General features: G+C 46.0%; 1 protein-coding gene and 1 long non-coding RNA gene across 2 annotated transcripts in view; one reads left to right on the forward strand and one right to left on the reverse strand.

The window, feature by feature from the left end:
• LOC144781762 (uncharacterized) overlaps positions 1-25,518 on the forward strand; it is a 351,692-nt gene that overhangs the window by 71,812 nt on the left and 254,362 nt on the right. The gene's annotated exons all lie outside the window — the stretch shown is intronic.
• The window catches only part of LOC144782566 (uncharacterized), a 266,745-nt gene continuing 244,953 nt past the window's right edge, over positions 3,727-25,518 (reverse strand). The window contains exons 20-21 of the mRNA XM_078661947.1: positions 5,258-5,302; positions 3,727-4,366 (exon numbers count right to left, since the gene is read on the reverse strand). Of these exons, the coding sequence (XP_078518073.1) occupies positions 4,307-4,366; positions 5,258-5,302 (105 nt within the window). The 3' untranslated portion in view covers positions 3,727-4,306. The remainder of the gene's footprint in view (positions 4,367-5,257; positions 5,303-25,518) is intronic.

A 25,518-nucleotide genomic window follows, 5' to 3' on the forward strand; every position in this document is an offset into this window, starting at 1 on the left:
GCTATATTCCCTTCCAAGAAACTTCTGAAAGTAAGCTATTGGGAGATGATAAATGCAGAAGTATGTATAAGGGGTTCTTCCTCACACCTAACAGGCCGTTTCCTAGAATTTAAGGCCCAACCGAAACTGGAATTGTATTGGGATGCCATAGAGAAAAATCAGGACCGCAAACTCTATTTTCAATTTAGAGTAGGCTCCCTTCCAGGTAGGTCTTTTACAGCCAATTGGGCAGGGGAAAACGGTAGGGATAAATGCCGCAAGTGTGGTGAAGAACGAGAAACAATAAGTCATCTTCTTTTCTTTTGCCCCTTATATTCTGCACCCAGAGCCATGTGGGTTAAGCCTATCTGCAGAGCGATTGGTACACGAAGGTACACTGAGGCTTTAAGAATTTTAAGTAGTGACCCCTGCCGTGTAATTGCTATTGCCATGGCTAAATTTCTGAAATGGGATTGGGTAATCCGTATGCGCCTTGTTGCGGAAGGGCTCTGATTATTGTTTGCAGACTGTGTGTAAATATGTGGGCCTACTCAATTTGTGTAACTTATGTGCAATACCACCTGTACTGTTGAAAATGATGGATTTTGTTTTATGAACTTAGCTTTTATGCACTCAAAATAATTGATATTCGGCAATCGTCTATAGTAGTTTAATTCAAATCTTAGATATTTATTGAAAGTTGTTTTAATGGAATTTTATACTGAAATACTGTGGTTTTATGTTTGCTTTTATGACTTAATTGTCGAATAAAGTATGATGATGATCACAGACGATAGGGGTGGATAGGGGAGTCCCGCAGGGCTCAGTACTGAGCCCGACCCTGTTCAATGTATATGTGACACCCCTAGCAGATATCATCAGAGGCCATGGGTTTGAGACTATATCCTATGCGGATGACACGCAGCTAATTGTCCCCATTGAGGCAGATATGTCAACCCAACGGAAATTTAGAAGCTGAATTTCTAGTATTGCCTCTGGATGAGGAGGAATTTCTTACAACTTAATTCCTCAAAAACAGCAATTCTGCTTTTAAGAGACAAAATTGGTATTATTCAGTCGTAGGGTATATCCCTACAACAATTAAAGTACACCAGTTTCAGCATACCTTATGCCTAAAACCATTTTATAAACACACTTTAGCGTGCAATTTGGTCACAGAGGCCGGACTGTACGCCCTTTCAGCCATTCATACATCCATCCATCCATCCCCCACCCATCCATTCATCCAGCCATCCATCCATCCACCCACCCACACATCCACCCATCCATCATGCACCCATCAATAATTTTCGCAATTCCACCCACCCATCCACCCATCCATCCACCCACAACCCATAGCCAATAGGTCTGGTTGGGGGAGTGGTCCCCCTCCTCTCCCTGGTTCGGCGCGGCTGCTTGTTTTTCTCCTGTCTCCCTGTGCCTGGGTTATTGTTGACAGAACAGCTCAGTGCTAATAACTCTGTCAGGCTTGTGTAATAAACAACCAGATCGAAATAAAGACGTAAACTGAAACTGAACAACCAGATTGTGTTTGGATAGTAAAGCTCGCGTTCAGACTGTGTAGCTCATCGTCAGGCGGCGTTCTCTTTATTGCACGCCGACCAGCGACACTTCCTATCAGACCTGGGTTTTATTAGACAATCTAGTGGTATCCGTTCAAATGTGTTGAGGGTGTTACAGAATAGGGATGTCAGCTTCTCCATGTTAAAGATATTCAAGGATGTGGGCCACCAGAGTCTATAACAGCGGAGTGGCTTGCGATTTCCAGCACTTGGCTATAGATAATCTTGGAACCAATAACCCGCACAGTTAGTCTCCCCGTAGGAGTTGTGAGTGGGTAGGAACTATCTTCTCCAGTGTAACCTAGCATTATCAGCAGGGCATGAGGATGAAGAGCAATTCCCCTTATATCATTAGTGGTGCTCAGCATCAATGACCAATATGTCTGAATATGTTTTTTTCCCCAAAGAGTTTTATATAGCGCAAACTCAACCTGAAGGTATCAGAGTGCTTTACATGAGCACCAGTTACGTTACAGGCGAACACATTTAATTTTTGGTAGGCGCTGAGAGATGAAGTAATTTGCCCAGAATCACAGGATGATGAGCATCCCTGCCGAGACTCGAACCCGGTTCTCGAGCTTCGAGGTCCACCCTCTATACCTGTGAGACCACATCCTCTCCACTACCACATATCAACCATGGGTCTCCAATCTCAGAAGGTCTGTCAGCTCATAACCATGCCAGTGCATCCAAAGGGTCGTAGAGCATGGATGGTCGTGGTAAAATGATCCGGAAGTATACAATCGCATGCCTTTGAGAGAGAGAGGCTGTAGGGCTGAGACAAAAGACTGTCATATTTGGAGGGGGGGGCGTGTGGGGAGGATCTGTCTATCCTCTTCAATGCTGCTGTTTCTGAAGGTGGGTGTGCCAATTCCCAACATCCCAGGCCTCTAAGAGGCTGGTAGAGCTGGCCCAAAGTCAGTTGTGTGCCACTTTCCATCTGAAGTGTGTCCATTTTAACCGCTGTCCTCTTGAGAAGCTTTCTCTGTAGTTGGGCTGGTGTCCGACAGACACAAGATGGCAGGAGAGGGGGCGTGGACTAAATGTGTAAAATATTGAAGTCACCCACACATCCCTTCCCCGTGCCTGACCCTCCTGACACAAGGAAGAATATTATCAAGTGTTCTGGTGACCTGATTCCCAGCCTCCTTGTAATATTTTCATGAGCATTCCGAAGGCTTTCAAATGAGAGCAAAGGCCATAACCAGAGCAGCAAAGCTCTGCAGGGGAACTTGTAACAGCTGGAAGAGAGAGGGAGGCAAGTGTGAGTCTGTGTGTCCTGAGAAGCACCCATATTATTACAAGCACGTAGACGAGCTTGATCCAGTGCTTCTGGAAAATGAGGCTTGGCTGCGACAATGAATGTTTAGATTTTGAGAGCTGTTTCCCTCTTCAATTCTGAATGCCACATTTTTATCTGGGGTTCAATAGCAGTGTGTATTTATTCCAAACAGTCTTAGATGCACAAACTGTGCCACAGAGAAATACAACAGACACCTACCCAAGATTATAAGCAAAGTCCAGAGCACACTTGGGAGTCAATTAAACTGTGAGAGTAATCACATGCGTAATGGAATGATAAAATCGCACACCAATGGTTCTTTTCATATGTAATAGTTTTTATGAGTCAGAATGGAACTCCTGTCAAGGAGAGCCAAAGAACATGCACCAGCCGACACGTGTTTCGTCAATTCGGGAAATACCCGTGACTCTTCAGGGCTGAAGAACGTGTAATGGGGTGGTATCGGGGGACCGGTGATAATTCCAACCCGGTCCTAGTCGGGTAAAGTTCAAACAAACAAAGGCCCACAGCGGCCGTAGTATCAAGCGCGGAGCCAAAGTGTAAAGTTAAGATCCCCCAAGAATCGGCGGGTAATGCCGTCTTGCGTGAAACGGGCTGTAGGCTGGTCTTTCAGACGTAGTTTTACGGATTTTTTTTTCCGTCTCCGGAAAACTACGTCAAAGTCTCGGTGTCTTTCCCACGGGCCACTGTGTTCCTTGTAGTGCAGCGTTGAATGGCACAGCATCAACATAAACACAGTAAAAAGAGATTCCTTTCTGTGCCATTAACTTTTGCTTTGTGACCGACTGGTCTACACACTAATCTTATGTTACTAGTGTTCAAAAAGTGGTTTTAGGTAATTATTACTGCACAACACTGAAGTCACTTGTATCTCTCAACATTTTATTACACTTAAAATCATTTACATAAAACTAATAACAAAACATTTCTTTTGAGCATGTACTCAAGAGCAATCCTAATCTAATACATAAAACAATTCCTATTCTGGTTCAACGCTCAAAAAACAAATTACATTTTTTTTTTCATACATTAAAAAAGTGATATTCAAACATCAAAATACATAGTTTGAAAGAAAGTCCCTTGTCGACGCGTTTCGGTGCGTTAAGCTCTTTTTCAGCACCTTCTTCAGGACAGACTTATGATCTTCTTTTTGGATTGCTATTACGTCAACCTTCTCACTGTGGGGTTTCCACTCTTATTCGATTTGTTCAATTTCAACCGGAGAATACTCTTCCTCGTGTCTGAGGCGTTTTCTTACATCTTTTAATTTGCGCAAGATATCCTGTAGGTTGTTTGCTTGATTATACACCTGGATACTGATATCTTTAGTCCCTGTGTTTGATGCGAGAGCAGGTCTTCACTTTTTTCCTGGGGACTTCTTAACCGGGTTTCTGCATTCAAATATTGCAGGAATGTCCTTAGTCCCAGTGCCTAGTCAGTTTCATGCGGAACCGCCGACACGTCCTCTCTCCAGTAGGTTCAACATAAACACAGCCACTTCCTGAAATGAAGAATAGAGAAGGATAAAAAAAATATGTATCTAAGCAAAGAGAGAAAGAAAAAAAGAAAGACAGTGAGAGAGAAAACTAGATTGAGAGACAGAAACCAAGAGAACATTAAATAATGATAATAATGACTAAAGGAATGAAGAAAGAAAGAAAGAAAGAAAACTAGATTGAGCGATAGAAACCTAGATAACATGAAATAATTACTTTTTATGGAATGAAGAAAGAAAGAAGGAAAGAAAGAAAGAAAGAAAGAAAGAAAGAAAGATGTTATAATCTATTTTAGATCTAGGCTTTAATCTCCTCTCACATCAAGGCCAGAAAGATTTGTGTAATTTGTGGCATGCCCTTGTATTGGCTACCACATGTCTTTTATCCACAACCACTTCCTCTAACCTCCCATCTTTCCTCTGGCATTATATTATGAAACTGCATTATGTCCTTTATTCAACCCCTTTCTGTGATTCCTCTCTCTGCTCCTCAGAGCTCTAGGTATTTGTTAATACAATGTGAACTCCATTCCTCTATTATCCTGTCATTCAACCATGCATTCAGTTGGTATTATCAGAGCTACACTTTAGCAGTAGGACACATATTTTTCACGCATTCTATGTGCAATAAAATAGTCCCTGGTGCTCATTCTATGTTTCTGCTAACCCACTTTGTTAGTCTACCATACCCCCAAAGTGCATAAGCCTCATTCCACACAAGCAAGGCAATTAAGGTGTGAGGCTTCTTGGACTCAAATGAGAGACTGAAAGTGAGAGAAACCATGTGAATGAAGGGAACTTATTCTACATATCAGTGCATTATAAGCACTTTGTTTTCCGTGGTTTCTGCAAATCAACGACATTCACACTGTAAACTAAAAAATTCAAACATTTTACCTCCATCCTGTCGGTGGCGGAGGGCTGCAGGATTTTGCTCTGTTTCTATGAAATTCAAGGGAAAAGATGATTGATTATATTAGCGTATAAAGTAGGAAAAGTCCAAAATACAAAATTCTGATGTTGTCTTGTAGTTTTCCCATGCTCAGATGCTGCAAAGTAGCATCTCCTGTGATATGCCACTGTTAGGTTTCACGAATCCCATTAATGAAGAAGAAACCAAGTTACTTGCCTGTAACTACAGTTATCCAGTATTGGTATCTTTTACATAGTTCTGTGTAAAACGCAACAATGACAGGTTTGTTTAAAGGGAACTGTGAAGGTGTGGTACTTAAAATTCTGGACCTGTGTTGTAAACATCGTCGTATCATGACGATTTTTATATCAGCCGACCGAGAATGGCGGGTATACTATGCACAAGCATTTTCGTCATATTCGAGTGACGATTTAACCCTGAAATTAGAGATTCCGTCCTGAACCCTCGGGTTCCATTTTGTATATGGCATCCATTTTGTGATTGCCCTCACATAGGCCGGTGACTAAGGCCAAAAATGAGTCCGAAGGACACGTACACCTTTGCTGACTCCTGCACGACCTGGGCAAGCTGACTCCACTGCCCAAGGCCAAACCTGTTCGGTCAGTTCCTCTCCCAGTGGCCGATCGAAATAGTATCAAGGCACAGCATGCCATAAACCTTTCATCGCACACAAACCACGCCTAATCTTACACACACCTGTCCCTGTTCCTTACTTTATGACCTGCTTTACGAGGAGGAGGTGCCCGAATTTATTAGGGGTCCGTCGATATCTGATGAAAATGTTGGGCCTTGCCGGGTGATTTATTGTGGGTTGGGCAAACTGAAAATAAGCTTGTCATCATGATTCTACTTTTTCTTTGTAGTGAAAATATGTGAATGGTCAACTTTAAATTAAGGAATGTTTGCCTGAAGCATAATATTTTGTATAAAAAGAGAAGGCTGGCTTTGTAAGATTGAGCATTCTCCTGAGAATATACACCGTGTTGTACTTCTAGGATACCTGTTACCTGGTTGCAGCCAATAAACTCGATCTTTGACTTCACCAAGAAGACTCTAAGTTTCTGTAGTCTAAAACAGGAAGGACTCGAAGTCATAGGGTGTGTCCCTGGCACCGCTGGGTTCCGAAAAACCCAGTACTTCAGTTGGTGCCCAACATGGGGCGATTTCAGCGGTACCGGTCCAAGCCAGAGGTTCGTGAGGAGCTTCGTGTGAAAATTCTGGAGGAAGGCTGCCACTTCATCGACCCCTGCATGTCGACGTGGTCCGAAAGTCTTTGCTGCGAGGTTCCCCGCTTCCCGACGGCTACGAAGGACTGCTGCCCTGACTATCGCCCTGTTTTGGACCCTTGATGATTGGTAGAGCGAAACGATAGACGAGTCTTCTGGTGACGTCATCGATACCTCAGTTAAGTATAAGTGGAGCGTCTCCCAGTCCTTAGTTTGGTTCTTAGTTTGGGTATTCCCTTGGGATCTTTGATTTGGAACTTGCAAGTACCAAAGCCGAGGGACTCGTGTATTCACGAGACTATCGTATTCGATAATCCTTTGAAGTTTGAAGCTAGACTAGAGAGCGAAGATGCCTGGTCTTAGCAGACTCGGTAATTTGTTTTGTCTTGGTTGTAATAGTGATTCCCGATTGGAGGACTCGTGTCCGGTTCCTCCAATTGGAACTCCAACGTATGAACTTTATGTGAAACATGGCGTAGGCCCCATCACATATAATGAAGTATGGATCCGATACACCAGAAAGGATGGTGTTCTAAAATGGCCCCAGTATGGTAGTTTTGACACGGACATGTTAGATAATCTGGAGGTCAAACCTTTTAAGAAGAAAGCCCGGCCGGCGATGTTTGACTCTTTCCGCCTATGGCGTACGGAAGCCAAACAGAAAGAAATTAAATTAGCAAAGAGAAATAAGAGAGAAAGGGGTATCTCGATAATGCAAGCTGCTACGCAGTATAAAGATAACGAAGAAGAACAGGCAAGTGAGCAGTTGCACAGGCAATGTAAAATGGCGATTGATAAATGTTATCTAGTTTTGCCGCCTCTTCAGCAAGATGCAGCAAAAGAACTTGAAAAAGACCCCCTAATGTCACACTTATTGAGTTTGCCACCCCCCTATGCGCAGAGTGCTACAGCACCTCCACAACCTTTAGTCGTGCAACCCCCGATTGTTGTGCCTCAAGTTCTTCCACAGCCGCCAGCTCTTCTTCAGCTGGCTCCTACTCCTATGGCGCAGCCTCCTCAAGGGCCGCCGACTTTACTACCTGCTCCCCCTATACTTCCTACGACTTTGCCTACTACATCGACTACCTCTTCTGGTAATCTTTCTGATACTGCCTCTGCGTCTGCATCTGCATCTACCTTGCCTCACTCTGTTTTTCCTCCTGTTCTCTCGTCGACTTCTCCTTCTGTTCGACAGAGAATGACTGACACTGTCGCTAGTCTTCTGTATCCTCTATTTGGGGCAACAAGTATGACCCCTGTTTCAACACGCAAACAGTTGCGTAGTCAACTGCCTGACTCTAGAGAGCAGGAAACATTGGATTATTTGGCACATAAATGGGTTACAGACCCGACAAGATATGAGCTAGAGTCTGTTATGGATGTCTTCCATCAGTGGGAAGCACCAAAGCAGAGGTACGTTTTGATAAAATGTGTACTTTTCTTTGTGAGGATTTAGAGGAGAATGATTTGGAGCCCAATCCACCTGAGTTATGTCGTGTACGGTTCGAGTTTGGGAAAGGCACAATTGTGGGTTCAGATGTTAAGAAAGCAGTTGCGACATTGTTGTCATTTAGGAGTGGAAGTATTTCTCAGTTGTTGTTTGAGCCTGATTCCTCCGTTAAAAAGAAGGTGAGACAATATCCAATGAGAGAAGTTCCCCCAGTTTGGACAGACGGCGACCCAAATGTTAATCCGCCCATTCTGCCTCATGTTCAGCGTGTTTGGGTACATGTCCCATGGAAGCGAGCTGAAGTTCTGGCCCTTAAACAGACTTTGCCTGACCCTCGTAAAAACCCTGCAGGGTACTATAAGGAACTTTCCCAGATGGCAGACTCATGTATTATGAATTTAGCTGACCTAGACATGTTGTTTGGAAATGTTGTTCCGCAGCCTTTATGGGGTTTGATTCGTCATACAGATCACGCACAAGAATTAGGCGACACATGGGCTAATATTGGTGCTGCAGATGGCCGACAAATTAGTGATGCTAAACCAGAACCTTTAGTTGCAGAACTTCCTGGTAGGATTGTTACATACATGAAGACTTTAATGCCTGCTATGCGAGTGAATTGGGACAAATTGTCTGCGTGTAAGCAGAAGAAAGATGAAACCGTGTCTGATTTCTTCACCAGGTTCGAAGAAACGTTTATCAACCACAGTGGTCAAGATATGAGTACAGAAGGTGGTCAACGGTTGTTCGTTGACAAGTTTGTGCACAATTTGCTTCCCGAGTTGTGTAAGAAATTAAAGGATTCAGAAAGTTCGTGGGCCGTTTCTTCTTCAGCACAGATATTGGCTACTGCACAGTGCTACGAAAATAGGGACAAAGATGAGAAGGATAGAGCAGACAAGAAAACGAAAGAGTTAAAAACGAAGGTCCTTTTACAACAGGCGTATCTGCCACGTGGTGGTCAGAGTAACTATCAGCAACCTCAACAGTTTCAGAGGAACTCGCAAAGGTTTGAGTATCCTCAACAGCGTGTTCCTATAGGTTCCAATCAGTGTTCATATTGTAAGGAAGAGGGTAATTTCAAGTATAGTTGTCCTATTTTGTTACAGCGTATGAATGGTGCTTCTGGTGCAAGAGGTCGAGGTGTTCAACAAGCTCCTAGAGGTAGAGGACGTGGAAATTTCCCCCAGAACGCATGTTCCTTTCCGCCTCAAAATTCAATGAATAGCTTTGATCAGCAGAATAACTCGTCTGGTAGGACGCCTCAGTACTAGGCTGATGACTACTATGCGGAAGATGAGGGTATGGAAGGTAATGATTGCTAGGACAGCCATAGACAAAGAGAGGGAGTTGTTTCAGTTCCAGTAGATCAGAATGGACCTTATGTTGAGGTGATTACATCAGGTGTGTCAGAGCCTTTTCTGTTGGATACTGGTGCTACGAAGAGTTCTATTATGCACTCTAAACTCCCTGGCGCACCTTTGTCTGGCGAAATGAATGTTTCAGTAGGTTTTTCTGGCGCCCCGGTTAGGAACCAGATTTCTATTCCTATGTCCCTTTCTGTTGGACCTTGTGAATTCGAAGCACCCCTTATTCTAACGACAGGTTGTGGTGAAAACTTGTTAGGATTGGATCTATTGAAAAGATTGTATGCGACTTTGTACTGTTCTCCTTCGGGAGTACAACTTACACTGGGTAAGAAAGTGGTTTCTCCAATATATTTGTCGAAGGATAAACTTCCGACAGAATTGTCGTTTCTTCCTGATATTCTTTGGGCTACTGGTCCTAATTATGTGGGTCTTTTGGAAATACCGCCATATGTTGTGACATTGAAAGCCAATGTTAAAATGCCCCGAATTCCCCAATATAACATTTCTAGTGAAAGTGAAAAAGCGTTGCTAGCGATCATCTACGATTTGATTGAAAAAGATGTAATTGAAGAGACAAGAGGCAACGTTTGCAATAGTCCTGTTCTGCCTGTTTTGAAGCGTACTGACCCTTCTCAGCCACCTGTTTACAGGTTTGTGATTGATCTCAGAGAGGTGAACAAAATCATTGTGCCACAATTTCCAGTTGTTCCTGATATCACTGCCCTATTGACTATGATTCCAGCTTCCGCGACTTGGTTCTCGTGATTGACTTGAAGAATGCTTTCTTCAGCATCCCGATTGCCGAGGAGAGTAGAAATATTTTCGGCTTCAGTTTAGGAGCCGAAGCTTCCGCTTCAAACGCGCCCCCAAGGGCTACTGTGAAAGACCATCAATATATAGTCAAGCTTTAAAAACACAGCTTGAAACGATTGTTTTACCTGATGGCGCTACACTTATTCAGTACGTTGATGATTTGCTTGTTGCTGCAGATACTGAGGAAATCTGCAAAGAAGCCACATTGTCGTTGTTGCGTCATTTGTCTGAGTTACACCACAAAGTGTCCCTTTCAAAATTGCAATATTGTCGACAAGAAGTGACCTACTTAGGTCATCTCTTATCGAAGGACGGAAGGAAACTGACCCCAGAAAGAATTCAGGCAATAACGAAATTGAGTGTGCCAAGGACACAAAGAGAAGTGCGCGCTTTCTTGGGCATTACATCATACTGCAGACAATGGATACCGAATTTTTCTTTGTTGGCCAAACCTTTGGTGGCATTAACTGGTAAAGATACACCGAATCCCCTCCCATGGTCTGAAGAGTGTCAGAAAAGTTTTTCCGAAGTGCGCAATGCATTATGTTCGGCTCCTGTGTTGGGTACCCCCGACTACAGTAAGCCCTTTACATTGTATGTCCATGAGAAAGAAGGTTGTGCATTGTCAGTGTTGACACAGTTGTTCGGAAACAAGCAGCGTCCATGCGCGTAGTTTTCGTCAACTTTGGACCCGGTAGCTAAAGCATTGCCAAGTTGCTTAAGAGCCACAGCGGCAGCAGCTGTTTCTATTCGGCAGTCTGCTGGTTTAGTGATGAATAATACATTGGTTGTGATGGGTCCACATGCAGTGGACACGTTGTTAAATAGGACCAAGAGACAGCACTTAACTAGTGCTCGATTGTCAGGTTATGAGTTCACACTTTTAGCGAGTCATGTACACATAAAGAGATGCAACACATTGAATCCAGCTACGTTGTTGCCGATTGTAGCAGAGACAGATGCTTTTGAACAGCATGATTGTTTTCTCAGAACAGAAGGAGAAACGAAAGGGAGAGTAGACCTTCAGGACACTCCTCTTGTGAAGTGTGATGGTACCTTATGGGTGGATGGTTCATGCTTCAAGCTTCCGAATGGTGATACGACTGCGGCATATGCTGTTACGACTTTGCATACGATTGTTGAAGCTGCATGTATCCCACATAATTCAGCTCAAGCAGCAGAGTTGATTGCACTTACAAGAGCGTGTGTGTTATCAAAAGGAATGAAAGTGACCATATATACTGACCGCCAGTATGCTTTCGGTGTGGCCCATAGTTTTGGACGATTGTGGAAAGAACGTGGGTTCCTGACTTCGCATGGAGCTAAGATACAGCATGGTCAGTTGGTAAATGAGCTTCTTGAGTCACTGACTTTGCCCTTACAAGCTGCGATTGTGAAATGCAGTGCACACAAGAAGGTTACTGATGATGTTGGTCGTGGCAATGCATTTGCTGATGAAATTGCAAAGGAAACAGCAAGGGATGTGATGAGTCGAATGTATGTTGCGTGCCCTGCAAGATGGATTGGTGACGTGGGAATGTGTGAAGACACGATAGAGAGTGTGAAGTCTATTCAAGCTGAAGCTACAGAGAAAGAATTGAGTGTGTGGAGAGAGAGTACGGGTAAATTGGATACAAATGGTTGTTGGGTTGAATTGTCAGAGCATCAGCGATGGTTGTTACCCGATGCATACGTACTTGCAGTGGTTACAATGGCCCATGGAATGGCTCACATCAGTGTGAAAGGGATTTGTAAGTTGCTGGCTCCAGTATGGCAAAATGCTGGAATTCCCAAGTGTGCAGAGAATGTGGTCAAAAATTGTATGGTGTGTCTGAAATACAATCCTGGTAGGGGAACCCCAACTCCAGCTGTTCATTTTGCGCCTCCAACGTATCCGTTCGAGGCTTTGCAGCTAGATTTCATCTACATGGAAAGGTGCAACAATTTGAAATACGTACTCGTTGTTGTTTGTGCCTTTTCGAGATGGGTAGAAGCATACCCCCTGAAAGACAACACTGCCTTGTCCACAGCTAAAGCCCTTGTCAAAGAATTTTTCGCTAGGTTTGGAATGCCGAGAATGGTCTGGAGTGACAATGGGAGTGAATTTGTAGGACGAGTGATGAAGAAAGTATGTGAGGGGCTAGGTATCCAGCAAAAATTCCACGCTGCAAATCACCCCCAATCAGCTGGACTAGTAGAATGCTACAATGGCACACTAAAACTAAAACTGGCCAAGATACAAGCAAGCTCTGGTCTTAAATGGCCTGACGCTCTGCCTTTAGCACTCCTATCAACAAGAATGACTGTGCATTCGCGAGTGGGACTTAGTCCCTATGAAATTGTGTTCGGCCGTCCGGCCAACATATGGGGAGTGCCAAGGCCGACAAAATTCAGTGAGATCGAACACCCTGTACTGCTTGATTATTTGTATGAATTGACAGCTAAATTGCGTGTTTTACACCAACAGGTTCACGATACTCTGCCTCAGGTCTCTGAAGCTCCAGGACATCCTATTACTCCTGGATCATGGGTGCTGGTCAAGAATTTCCAGCAGGCAAAGAATGACCAGCCCCGTTGGACCGGCCCCTACCTTGTTCTTCTCTCAACGAGATCAGCCGTTCGAGTGGAAGGAAAGAAAAACTGGATCCACTGCGTACACTGCAAGAGGGGCCCTTTGCCTCTGCCGTACGACCGGTGGGTCCAGGAGGGTGTTGCTGACTCTGAGACTGAGACTGTGCCTCGTTTTCTGCCTTTCAGCGATGCACGTATAAAAGGAACAATTTCTGAACGTGAAAGTGACAATCTTTTACAAGAAGCTGTGCCACCGTCAATTCAATTGGACACTACAGAGCCTGAACTCCTGTTCCAAGACCAGACATTACCTGGAAAAAGACGCTATAACCTGAGGCCGAGAACTATGGACTAATACAATTTCCTTTTCTTTGCTAAATTTTTTTAAGTGCAGCTCTCTCATCTGAGAAACTTTTTCATTTTTGTTTTTCAAACCACCATCTGGATTCAGCTGTAGGGTCGCGGTTGCCCAAGTCTTTGGAGTGCAGTTGAAGACGTTAGGTCGACAGTTCTGGTTGGTCTAAGGGAGTTGTTGCCCTGGACTGACAGAAGCAATCCTTAGCATAGAACACCCTACCATCGCGAGCAGCATTTAGAGAGGATGGAGTTTTTCGAGATGAAGAGGCCTGCCAAGGAAATGAACTTTAAAGATAAAATATGTAGAATGATGACCAAGAAAAGTTTTTTGATATTATGCATTTTTATGTTGTTCAGTGTAATGATGTTTTTAGTAGGATATGTTTTATTCTCTTTTCGAGTGACATTTGCACCCACTACACAGTCCATACCTCCTCCTACTGTTTCCTCGCATTCTTTCCACCCTTTTCCTGAACATGAGCCCGTTAGGAGATTAGAGTTTATTATTAACTCCTTCGTTCAGCTTTTGCACCAACACCAACTAGTAATGAACATGACTAACCGTTGGGTGTGTGGTCTTATGCCTCACACAATGGATAAAGACGCTCGACGCTTGCCAGCTGAGTGGTCGCTCCCTCTGACTGTGGTATCCCTGATTAGCGCTTCCTGCTTACATCTGTGTCATTTCAATCGCCTGCTGTGCGCTTTGGCTGTGGTATCGTTGATTAGCGCTTCTTGCTTAAAACGGTATAATTTCAATTGCCTGCTGTACGCTTTGGCTGTGGTATAGTTAATTAGCGCTTATAGCTTAAAACTGTGTCATTTCTATTGCCTGCCGTGCGCTTTGTGCTCCGCTTTGATTGTTGCACTGCTCTGATTCCCAACGCGACTTTCCGACCTGTAAATTGTATTCCCCCCAAGCGCCCTCCATTTTGTTGTTGTTGTGCTCCTACCTAGCCCGCCCCGCCTCCCAGCTGAGACGCCCTCCCACAGACTACTTCAGCGCTCCGTTACCTTGAAACGCTGTGACTCACTCGACGCTTGCCAGCTGAGTGGTCGCTCCCTCTGACTGTGGTATCCCTGATTAGCGCTTCCTGCTTACATCTGTGTCATTTCAATCGCCTGCTGTGCGCTTTGGCTGTGGTATCGTTGATTAGCGCTTCTTGCTTAAAACTGTATAATTTCAATTGCCTGCTGTACGCTTTGGCTGTGGTATAGTTAATTAGCGCTTATAGCTTAAAACTGTGTCATTTCTATTGCCTGCCGTGCGCTTTGTGCTCCGCTTTGATTGTTGCACTGCTCTGATTCCCAACGCGACTTTCCGACCTGTAAATTGTATTCCCCCCAAGCGCCCTCCATTTTGTTGTTGTTGTGCTCCTACCTAGCCCGCCCCGCCTCCCAGCTGAGACGCCCTCGCCCCTCCCCCCCACTATCCATATATGACAGTAGCTCCCACGCGCAGCGTCCACGCGCAGCGTCCGCGCCCAATCCGTGCCGAAGGTGCGCCAAAGGTAAGCCCGTCTACGCCCGTCCGCGCCCGGACCGCGTCCAGCGCCAGTCCCCCTGCCCCTCGCGCTGCCCAGCCCCCCCGCGTTACCTACGATGCCGCCACCCTCCTAGCCCTTAACCCCGGTCGCGCCCCCACCTGCGTCCAAGCCGCTCCTGGACGCACCCATGGACCGTTCTCCTGCCTCTCCTGCAAATTTAGCGGCACCGACAACATCTCCGCTGCGACCACAACACAGATTCCCGACCCCAACCACCTAGAATGCATCCTTCTCAACACCCGCTCGGTCCACAGGCACGCCATTGACCTTTGGAACCTACTAGACACCATCTCTCCTGACGTCGCCTTCCTAACGGAAACATGGATGAACGCTTCCTCCGCCCCTGACATCGCCATCGCTATCCCTGATGACTATAAGATCACACGCAAGGACCGCACCGACCATACAGGAGGAGGAATCGCTATCGTCCATAAAAAATCAATCCGCATCTCAACCAGCTCTGACGCTAACCTCGCTAACTCCGAACACCTTCACTTCCAGATCCACATCGACCCCAAAACCACACTCCGAGGCACCCTCCTCTACAGACCACCAGGACCCCGCGCAAAATTCAGTGAAGACATCACGGACTTCATCACCCCACACACGCTCCCCTCCAAAGACTACATCCTTCTGGGAGACCTCAACTTCCACCTTGAAAAGATCAACGACCGCAACACCGCCACCCTCTTGGACAACCTCGCCAACCTCGGACTTAAACAACTGGTCACTTCCCCCACCCACATCGCAGGTCACACACTTGACCCCATCTTCACCTCCAGCAACCATGTCTCCTTCAGCCACACTACGAATCTCCTCTGGACTGACCACAGCTGCGTTCACTTCACCTACAACAAGCCGAAACCCATCATCCACCTCCAACCAACTCTACAAAGAAACTGGAACAAAATCACCACGGAGCAAATCTCCACATCGCTCCTTCAAACCTCCCCAGCCCTCTCTTCTAACGCCAACGAAGCCGCCTCCAACCTCACCCTTTGGTTATCCAACACCGCCGACACCTTAGCACCACTGAAAAAACGTCAACACAAACTTGGCATCAAGAAGGCCTCATGGTTCAACGATGACCTCAAGAAGTCCAAGAAACTGTGCCGCTCCCTTGAAAAGGCCTGGAAAAAAGACCCATCCACCAGCACCAAGGACGCCTTCAAAAGCGCCATCCGTACTCACCACCAACTAATCCGAAAAGCCAAGAAAACAGCATTCAAGGATCGACTTGACAACAACGCCCACAACAGCAAGGAACTTTTCAACATCGTCAAGGAATTTTCCAACCCCTCGGCCAACTCCAACGACATCACCCCCTCTCAAACCCTCTGCGACTCCCTAGCCTCTTTTTTCCACAACAAGATTGCTGACATCCACAACAGCTTTGACAAACAACCCGGAAGCCAACCCACCCTACCACCAGCTGACCATCTTCCCCTCGTTAACACCCTTAACGCCTGGAACCCAATCTCCACGGAGGACACCATACGCCTGATGAATTCCATCCACTCTGGATCCCCCACAGACCCATGCCCTCACCACATCTTCAACAAAGCAGACTCCATCATAGCTCCGCACCTCCGAGACGTCATCAACTGCTCCTTCAACTCCGCTACCTTCCCAGAAGACTGGAAACACGCTTAACTCACCGCCCTTCTGAAAAAACCAACAGCAGACCCCACCGAACTCAAAAACTACCGCCCCATCTCGCTTCTTCCATTCCCGGCCAAAGTCATCGAGAAAGCTGTCAACAACCAGCTCGCCGCCTTCCTCGAAGCCAACAAATCACTCGACCCCTCACAATCTGGCTTCGGAGTCAAACACACACTGAGACCGCCCTCATCGCAGCAACAGACGACATTCGAACTCTACTGGACAATGGAGACACAGTCGCCCTCATCCTCCTCGACCTCTCTGCAGCCTTCGACACAGTCTGCCACAGCACCCTTTTACAACGCCTCAGAAACATCGGAATCCAAGGAAAGGCACTGGAATGGATCACCTCGTTCCTCACCGGAAGAACCCAGAGAGTCCGCCTCCCACCATTCAAGTCCGAGGCCTCTGAAATCATCTGCGGCGTACCACAAGGATCCTCACTCAGTCCCACCCTCTTCAACGTATACATGAGCCCCCTCGCGGCCATCGCCCGCCAACACAACCTCAACATCATCTCTTACGCGGATGACACTCAACTGATCCTATCTCTCACCAAGGACCCCAGCACCGCCAAAACTAACCTACACGAAGGAATGAAAGAAGTCGCCGAATGGATGAAACAAAGCCGTCTGAAACTGAACTCAGACAAAACAGAAGTCCTCATCTTAGGTAAATCCCCCTCTGCATGGGACGACTCCTGGTGGCCGGAAGCCCTCGGAAATGCACCCATCCCGACAGACCACGCACGGAACCTTGGCGTCATCCTGGATTCTTCACTCTCAATGAACAGACAAGTCAGCGCCGTATCCTCTTCCTGCTTTAACATTCTTCGCATGCTCAGAAAAACATTTCGCTGGATCCCCTCCAAAACAAGGAAAACAGTCACCCACGCTCTAGTCACGAGCCGACTGGACTACGGAAACACCCTCTACGCAGGTACCACCGCTAAACTCCAGAAGAAACTACAACGAATCCAAAACGCCTCAGCCAGGCTCATATTAGACATCCCACGCAACGAACACATCTCTGGTCACCTTAAAGACCTCCACTGGCTACCCGTCAATAAGAGGATTACTTTCCGTCTGCTTACCCACGCACACAAATCACTCTACGACATCGGACCAGATTGCCTCAACTCTCGACTGTCCTTCTACACCCCCTCCCGCCAACTTCGCTCTTCCAGCCTAGCCTTCGCCACTGTACCTCGCATCAACAAGACCACCATGGGAGGCAGATCCTTCTCATACCTGGCTGCCAAAACATGGAACTCACTCCCCGCTTACCTTCGCCTCACCCAGAATCACCTAGCGTTCAGAAAGCAGCTTAAAACGTGGATATTTGACAAATAATCCTCCTCCCCTTCCTAAGCGCCTTGAAACCCTCTGGGTATGTAGTGCGCTATATAAATTTTATGACTTGACTTGACTTGACATAAAGGTAGCCCTTATCTGGTCCTGCCATTCAGCCACAATGGTTCTGTGTGGGCATACAGAACAATGTTCATCTACGCACATGAAGTCTACCCCCTACGTTCTATGAAAGATAATCCTAAGAATAGTGCTCTAGTTAAGGGTATAGTAGATATGATTAGGGAAGATACTTCCTATGAGACTATCCAGAGAGATGAGACACTAGCATATATTGGATGGAACGTGACCGGATATGGAGTTACTCTGAGTGAAAAAGAGCGAGCTAAGAAATCCTCCCCGATTTGGATCGTACCCCATCAGGGTCACCTATGTCTGCAAGGTACTGGCAAGAATCCCAGAGCTCAGTTAGGGAAAAGCATCTGCACTGAGACATATGTTTTTGCGTCCCAGACTTCCCCTTCGTTCTTAGCAGCTAAGGGTACCTATTTCATCTGCCATGATAGAGCCTATACATGGCTGCCCCCTGACTTTTCGGGCACATGTTTTGTGTCATTCCTGTTGCCTCCCACCTACACCGCTGCGGCAGATTACCACAAGACAAGGATAGTTAGAGGTGTTTTCAGTAAAGAAGACACTGCAGGACAAGAATTGGGAGACTTCTTTAAGGGTTTTCTGCCGTTTTGGGGACCCATGGTTAACAGCAGGAACATAAGGCAATTGACAAGGGTGGTTGAATCCACCATAGTTGAAACTACCGGTGCCCTTAGTAACTTGACTGCTGAGCTCCAGTCGGATCGTCTTCAGAACAGGGTCGCGTTAGACGTCATACTTGCAGACCGAGGTGGGGTATGCAGAGTGATCCAATCGAGTTGCTGTGTTTTCATTCCAGATAACGCTCCAACAGTGTACCAGGCCATCTCCAAACTACATAAGATCTCTGAATCTATTCATGTGGATAAAGGAGATTGGTCGTTGATGGGGGGGTTCTGGGGACTGTTATCCGCCTGGGGATGGAAGATTCTGATGGTCGTTGGGATGATCTTAGCCATTCTTTTCCTGTTCTGTCTGTGTGTACAGTGTGCTCCTGCTATATGTGGCCTCTGTGCTACATCGTGTGTAAGGAAACCTGTATCGAGGGACGAGCTAAGTAATAGGATGATGCTACAGCAACATCTCAATGACTTTATGAATATAGACCTGGACTCAGATTAGCGTGAGTATAGGTTATTGCCTATGTAAGGGCAAAAGGAGGGTCTGTGGTACTTAAAATTCTGGACCTGTGTTGTAAACATCGTCGTATCATGACGATTTTTATATCAGCAGACCGAGAATGGCTGGTATACTATGCACAAGCATTTTCGTCATATTCGAGTGACGATTTAACCCTGAAATTAGAGATTCCGTCCTGAACCCTCAGGTTCCATTTTGTATATGGCAGCCATTTTGTGATTGCCCTCACATAGGCCGGTGAATAAGGCCAAAAACGAGTCTGAAGGACACGTACACCTTTGCTGACTCCTGCACGACCTGGGCAAGCTGACTCCACTGCCCAAGGCCAAACCTGTTCGGTCAGTTCCTCTCCCAGTGGCCGATCGAGATAGTATCAAGGCACAACATGCCATAAACCTTTCATCGCACACAAACCACGCCTAATCTTACACACACCTGTCCCTGTTCCTTACTTTATGACCTGCTTTACAAGGAGGAGGTGCCCGAATTTATTAGGGGTCCGTCGATATCTGATGAAAATGTTGGGCCTTCCTGGGTGATTTATTGTGGGTTGGAAAAACTGAAAATAAGCTTGTCATCATGATTCTGCTTTTTCTTTGTAGTGAAAATATGTGAATGGTCAACTGTAAATTAAGGAATGTTTGCCTGAAGCATAATATTTTGTATAAAAAGAGAAGGCTGGCTTTGTAAGATTGAGCAGTCTCCTGAGAATATACACCGTGTTGTACTTCTAGGATACCTGTTACCTGGTTGCAGCCAATAAACTCGATCTTTGACTTCACCAAGAAGACTCTAAGTTTCTGTAGTCCAAAACAGGAAGGACTCGAAGTCATAGGGTGTGTCCCTGGCACCGCTGAGTTCCGAAAAACCCAGTACTTCAAAGGAACCTTAGGGATGAATCTGGAATTCTATTCGTCCACAGGATAACCATTTATTTGAAAAAATAATAAAACGATGTTTTATCGTGAACGCTTGTATTTCACTAACCCCTATTTGATGTTTGGGTCAATAGAAGAGCCACTTGCCAGGTATTTGATGTCAGCCCTATAGATTGCTACAGGACTATATTTAAGTGCCACTCAGGAGGTGAAGCCTTAACAGGTGGATAAATGCGAAACAAACCTTTCATGAATTGCTATACAATTCTGGTAAAACAAAGAGACAGACGTTTAAGGGAGCGTCTATATCGAGAAATAGCTGCTAGATGAACTCTAATTGAAGAATATACTAGTCCTGATTTTGTCAAGGACAGAAGGTACGGTAAGATTTGCTCTGAAGCAGAGATACATGGATGCACAATGTTTTAATGGCACCAGAGACAGAATTGCTTACATCTCAGTCAGTAAGTCTTGTAGGTGCCATCAGCACAAGACCTGGCAAAAATGTCTTTATACTCCTGTGTAATAGTCAAATCCTTAAATTGAAAGAATATGAAAATAGTGGGGGGCTACCAAGATGAGAGGACCCCGCTCCACCTTCCTGTTGCTGAGAACCTTATGTATTAAAGGTATCAAGGAAAACAAAGAATTAAACCGAGATCCTGGACCAAGTTTCGAAAAGTTGTCCTTTCGGATCCTGGATGTGGATGACAAGTTGCATAGAGCCAGTTTGTCCCACAACAATTTGGTGCCGACCGATCAAACTTTTATTCGTGGAGGCCGCTTCATTGCATTCTGGTGGTATTGCCCGTGCGAACTACCACCGAAGATTCTGCTATCATTGGCAGGTAAGCTTGTAGACAGAGTGGGATGGATTTGAGCTGCAGGTGATTGATATGCATGCTCTTTTTGAGCGGAGACCACTTTCCTCGAAATTGTAGGGTCTGTAGATGGCTACCCCAGCTCTCCAGGGTTGCATACATAGTCATTACGAAGTGAGGAATTTAGGGTTAGAGCGTGAGGTCTTCTAATAAGTGGGAGATCTGGGACCACCAGTCTAGAGTTTTATCATACATGTGGAAAGATCACCAAGCCCCTGAACAATTCTTTAGATTGCATCTGTTGTTTTGTAGCTGTTCCTGTAAGAGTCTAATTTCCAGGTGCGCAAGAGGGATCATATTGATAGCTGAGGACATGATGCCCAGAAGCTAATTGAACCAACGCACCGATATCTTTTTTTTAAAAAATTTAGAAGTCAGTTTCTACAGAGTTAGCTGCTTGGCTTAGGATAGGAAGTCCTTTGTCTTGGACAGTATCAAGTGTTGTGGCCTAGGAACAGAATCTTCTGGGATGAATGAGTTGATGATCAAGATAATTCACAAGGGGACCTAGTTTGTGAAAACTTTAGGCAAGCTTCTATGGCCATGGACAATTAAAATGTCTTTGGTACTTTAATCAGCCAATTGCTGAGGTAGGGGAATAGCTGATGACCCTTCATCCTGAAAGAAACTGCCACAGGGCTATGCAGTAGGTAAAATGCAGGAAGTTGAACTGAAGCCAAATGGGAGGGCTTAAATGCATGGGAGGAAAAGTGGAAGTATGAATTCTGTAAATTCAGAGCTATCATGTGGTGTTGGAGAGGGTGACCACGTAACATTCATTTCAGTCTTTATTTCAATGTATTTGGATCATAAAAGAAATACAAACAGTTTAAAATCAATTTAAAATTATACCAAATGAGACAGAGATTAAGAAGCGTTACAATAAGCCTATTAAAATCAATTACAGTGCATTACATTTAAGAGTCATCATTACATTTCATTTATCACGAGTCTGTCTCTGACTTCATGTAGCGAGTACGGGTGTGCCACATCGCAGTTAGAAATGTTGCCACCGCAAACACAATCGGGGGTGATAGATCCGTTTTTAATATTCTGTAAGCTGGGAGGTAGTGCCTGAAACCTAGATTTTTAAGAAGTGGAACAAGCCAATATTTCCTCGATCTTTGATAAGCATTACAGAAGAATATAACATGCAAATCATTTTCCTGGTGGTGTGGGCATACCGGGCACTGTTCTATAGACGATGGCTGGGCCCAACGGTTAGTGAATGCCCTAAGGGGGAGTGTACCGTATCGCCACTGCATAAATAATTTTCTGGTCAAAACGGGAGAAATGCCATCGAGAACGTGCTCTAGATAGTACGAATCTTTAGATTTAATAAACAGATTTGTAAGGGACCCCTCCCGTGTACTCCCTATTAAGGCCAGTAATTTTAGCTCATAGAAGTCCATCGAGAGGAATTTGCGTTGGATCCTACAACATGCGTTTCCCGGGTCCAGCCATAATTCTGGTCTTCCTAGGCTCTCACATGTTTGTTTTATGTATCTCAGCCATGGGATTTGTGTTGCATTTGGCAGGCGTAGGATCTCTTGGAGCTCAGTCCTGTAATTCATGAGTTCTGGCATTCTCCAAATTCGGCGCCAAAAAGTTATTGGTTTTAGTCCCAGCTCTTCTGTGATTGGTCTGAGACCCAGGTCTAGTCTCATCGGGAGAAGCGGGGTGCTTGGGGGTAGGGCTGCCAACTGCCTGACGAATTTGTTTTCAATAGTCAGCAGGTTTTGGGCAGGTGTGTGACCCCACAGTTCCCCTCCATATGTAACTGCCCCTCTTGCCTGCATTTTGTATATTTGAAGGACGGGTCCAAAAGGTTTGTAGGTCGACCTACTTGCCATCCTACAAATGCCACCCGTTAGCTGGGCCAGTTTCATATTGGCCTTGGTCCGATGCGTGTCCCAGGTCATATCCAGGTTGATAGTTACCCCCAGGTATTCGAAGGTAAGAACCCTCTAAAGTCTCAGTGCGCCTATGGTAGGGTTGGGGCGTGTTGAGGAGGGGGGTTGAGAATCATGTATTTGGTTTTCATGGCGTTGATCTCACGCCCCCGCTCCACACAGAAAGCTGAAAACCCGTCCAAGACCCGTTGTATTCCCATGGGGGACTTGGACAGCAGCAGGGTGTCGTCCGCAAACATAATAGCGGGCACCCTGCTGCCATTAAGCTTGGGAGCGTCAATGTCACCCATCCTGGTCAAATGGGCGATTACCCCATTGACAAAGAGGCAGAACAGGGTCGGTGCAAGCACACAACCCTGTCTCACCCCCCTGTCAACGGGGAACCTTCCAGAAAGTGCCCCATTTCTACCGCACCTGACACGTGCAAAATTCCCCTGGTGTAATCTTATCAGAATGGTCAAGATGTCAGCCGGGATACCCAGCTCCGCCAATACGGTCCATAGTCTGTCTCTTGGCACTAAGTCGAAGGTGGCTCGCAAGTCCACAAATACAGTGTACAAACTGCCGCCCTCGATTACCCCGATCTTCCAGAACAGAAGATTCAGACAGAATATCTGGTCCGTAGTTGAGACCCCCCTTCTGAATCCTGCCTGGTAGGGACTTAAGATGGTAAGTTCCTCTATCCAATTTTGGAGGCGGTTGAGTATCAGCCTGCCAAATATTTTCTGGGGTACATCTATGAGGCTGATGGGCCTGTAGTTGGCTGGGAGCAGAGGTGATCCCTTCTTAAATATGGGAACAATCTCTGCGCCCAGCCAAGTACAGGGGACCTCCATGCCCCCCAAGACAGCGTTGAATAGCATCACCAGGTAAGGGGCCCATACATCAGGCTCCTGTTTAAATAAATCGCCCGGTAAGCCGTCCAGTTCGGGTGCTTTGCCTGATGTCAGCCCTGCGATGGCTGCTCGTACCTCCATCTCTGTGAAGGGATCCCCTTCTAATAGTACGGTAATGGTAGGTGGAGGGCTGTTAGGGGCCCCGTCAAGAACCTTGTAGAGGGACTGGAAGTGATCTTGCCAGGCCTTGGCTGAAATATTAGGTTCTATAGCCGAGGCTAGCACCTCGGACCCCGTGTTGACAATACGCCAAAATTTACGAGAGTCCCTATTAGCTAGTGAAATAGTGAGGTTTTCCCATTTCTCCTGTTCCCATTCGCTCTTGGCATGGGTAATCAGGCGCTTATAGTCCCTTCTCCTGGCCTGTATCACAGATCTGTCTATACCTTCCTTGATCGAAGTCAGGAGGTCTAATTTGGCATGCGGCATGTAGCGTTATACCAGGTGGGGCGGTTGTGACGACCGCCCCCACTCTTACCTGTGGAAAAAAGGACTTCAGCCACAGACAGTACAGCTCGGTCCCAGGACTGATTTTCACAAGGCAGGTCCAAAGTGAGGTATAACATGATGAGCAAAAAATGATGGATTTGGATGCGGTCCGCGCAATCGCAAGTGTTATGTTATGCTATGTTAAAGGAGTTTTTAAGCGCACATACACCAAACGGTTTCATGGCGCTGGGGTCTGAGGGATACTACTGCTTGAGTGACTTAATCATATGCCTGGAGAAACAGCCAGGTCTTTAAGAGTTTCCTGATCTGAGCGTAAGAGGTCAGTAATCTGATGTCCAGAGGGAGAGAATTCCAGAATTGGCGAGACCAGGACCGAAAATCTTAGTCCCCAAAATTTCTTGCATTTGAAGGATGGGATGACAAGAAGATTCAGATGGGAAGACCTAAGGTTCCGAGAGGGGACATAATGCTGCACCCGAGAGGACACAAACACCGGACTGTGCCATGAAGAGCTTTAAAGATGATGCAGGCCAGCTTAAAAGCACTGTGTTCGGCTACCGGTAGCCAGTATAATTCTTTCATTAACGGGATAACGTGGTGCCATTTAGGCTGGTGGTAGATTAGTCTGGCCGCCCGGTTTTGCACCAGTTGTAATCGTTTTAATTGATATGCCGGGATGCCAACGTAGAGTGAGTTGGCATAGTCAATGTGGGAGATGACTAGGGCCAATACCACTTGGGTCAGGGCTTCAGTAGTAAAGAATATGCTGATCTTCCTGATCCTTCAAAGCTGAAAGAAGCAGGAAGAGACCACTGTCCCAATCTGGGCTTTCGTAGAAAGATCATTGTCAATAGTGATGATCAGTCTTTTGGTTGAGCTCGAGGGAAGTGGGGGGTTTCCCAGTTTGGTTGGCCAGAAGTTGGAATTCCAATGGGTTAGATGGCCCGCCGATTAGAATCAGCTCTGTTTTATCTGGGTCAATTTCAATGGTTGCTGTTCATCCAGTCACTTATGAATTGCAAGGTGGATTGGAAATTGGAGACAGAAGATGCCGACTGATCGATATCGAATATCAATTGTAGGTCATTGGCAAAGTTAAAGGTGCAGACCTTCCTTTCTCCAAGGAAGCGAATGAGGGGCTGCATGTACAGGTTGAAAAGATGTGTTGAGAGGGAAGAGCCCTGTGGCACTGGACAGGTAAGTTTGACCTTGGGGGAGGAAAGGTGGGCGAGGCGTGCAGCTTGAGAGCGGTCTTCCAGAAAGGATAATAGCCACTTAAAGGCAGGCCCTGGATCCCGGCGTTGCTGACACGGTTGGACAGAAGTTCATGGTTGACTGTGTTGAATGCTGCAGAAGAATCAAGGTGTACCAGATCCTTAGTAATGTCCTTGTCCGCACCCTTTCTAAGTTGGTCTAGGACTGTGATGATGACGGCCTCTGTGGAAGGAGCTGGACGGAAGCCCACGTAGTGGGGGTCGAGGTAGTGAGAATGTTCAATAAAGGTGCTGAGACAGCTTGCCACATGGGCTTCCAGAACCTCGGCTAGAAAGTGGAGGAGGGAAATGGGGCGATGGTTCGTCAGAGCTAAAGGGTCTGACCCTGTTTTC

This window comes from Lissotriton helveticus, chromosome 9, assembly GCF_964261635.1.
Source record: "Lissotriton helveticus chromosome 9, aLisHel1.1, whole genome shotgun sequence".
NCBI classification, from domain to species: domain Eukaryota; kingdom Metazoa; phylum Chordata; class Amphibia; order Caudata; family Salamandridae; genus Lissotriton; species Lissotriton helveticus.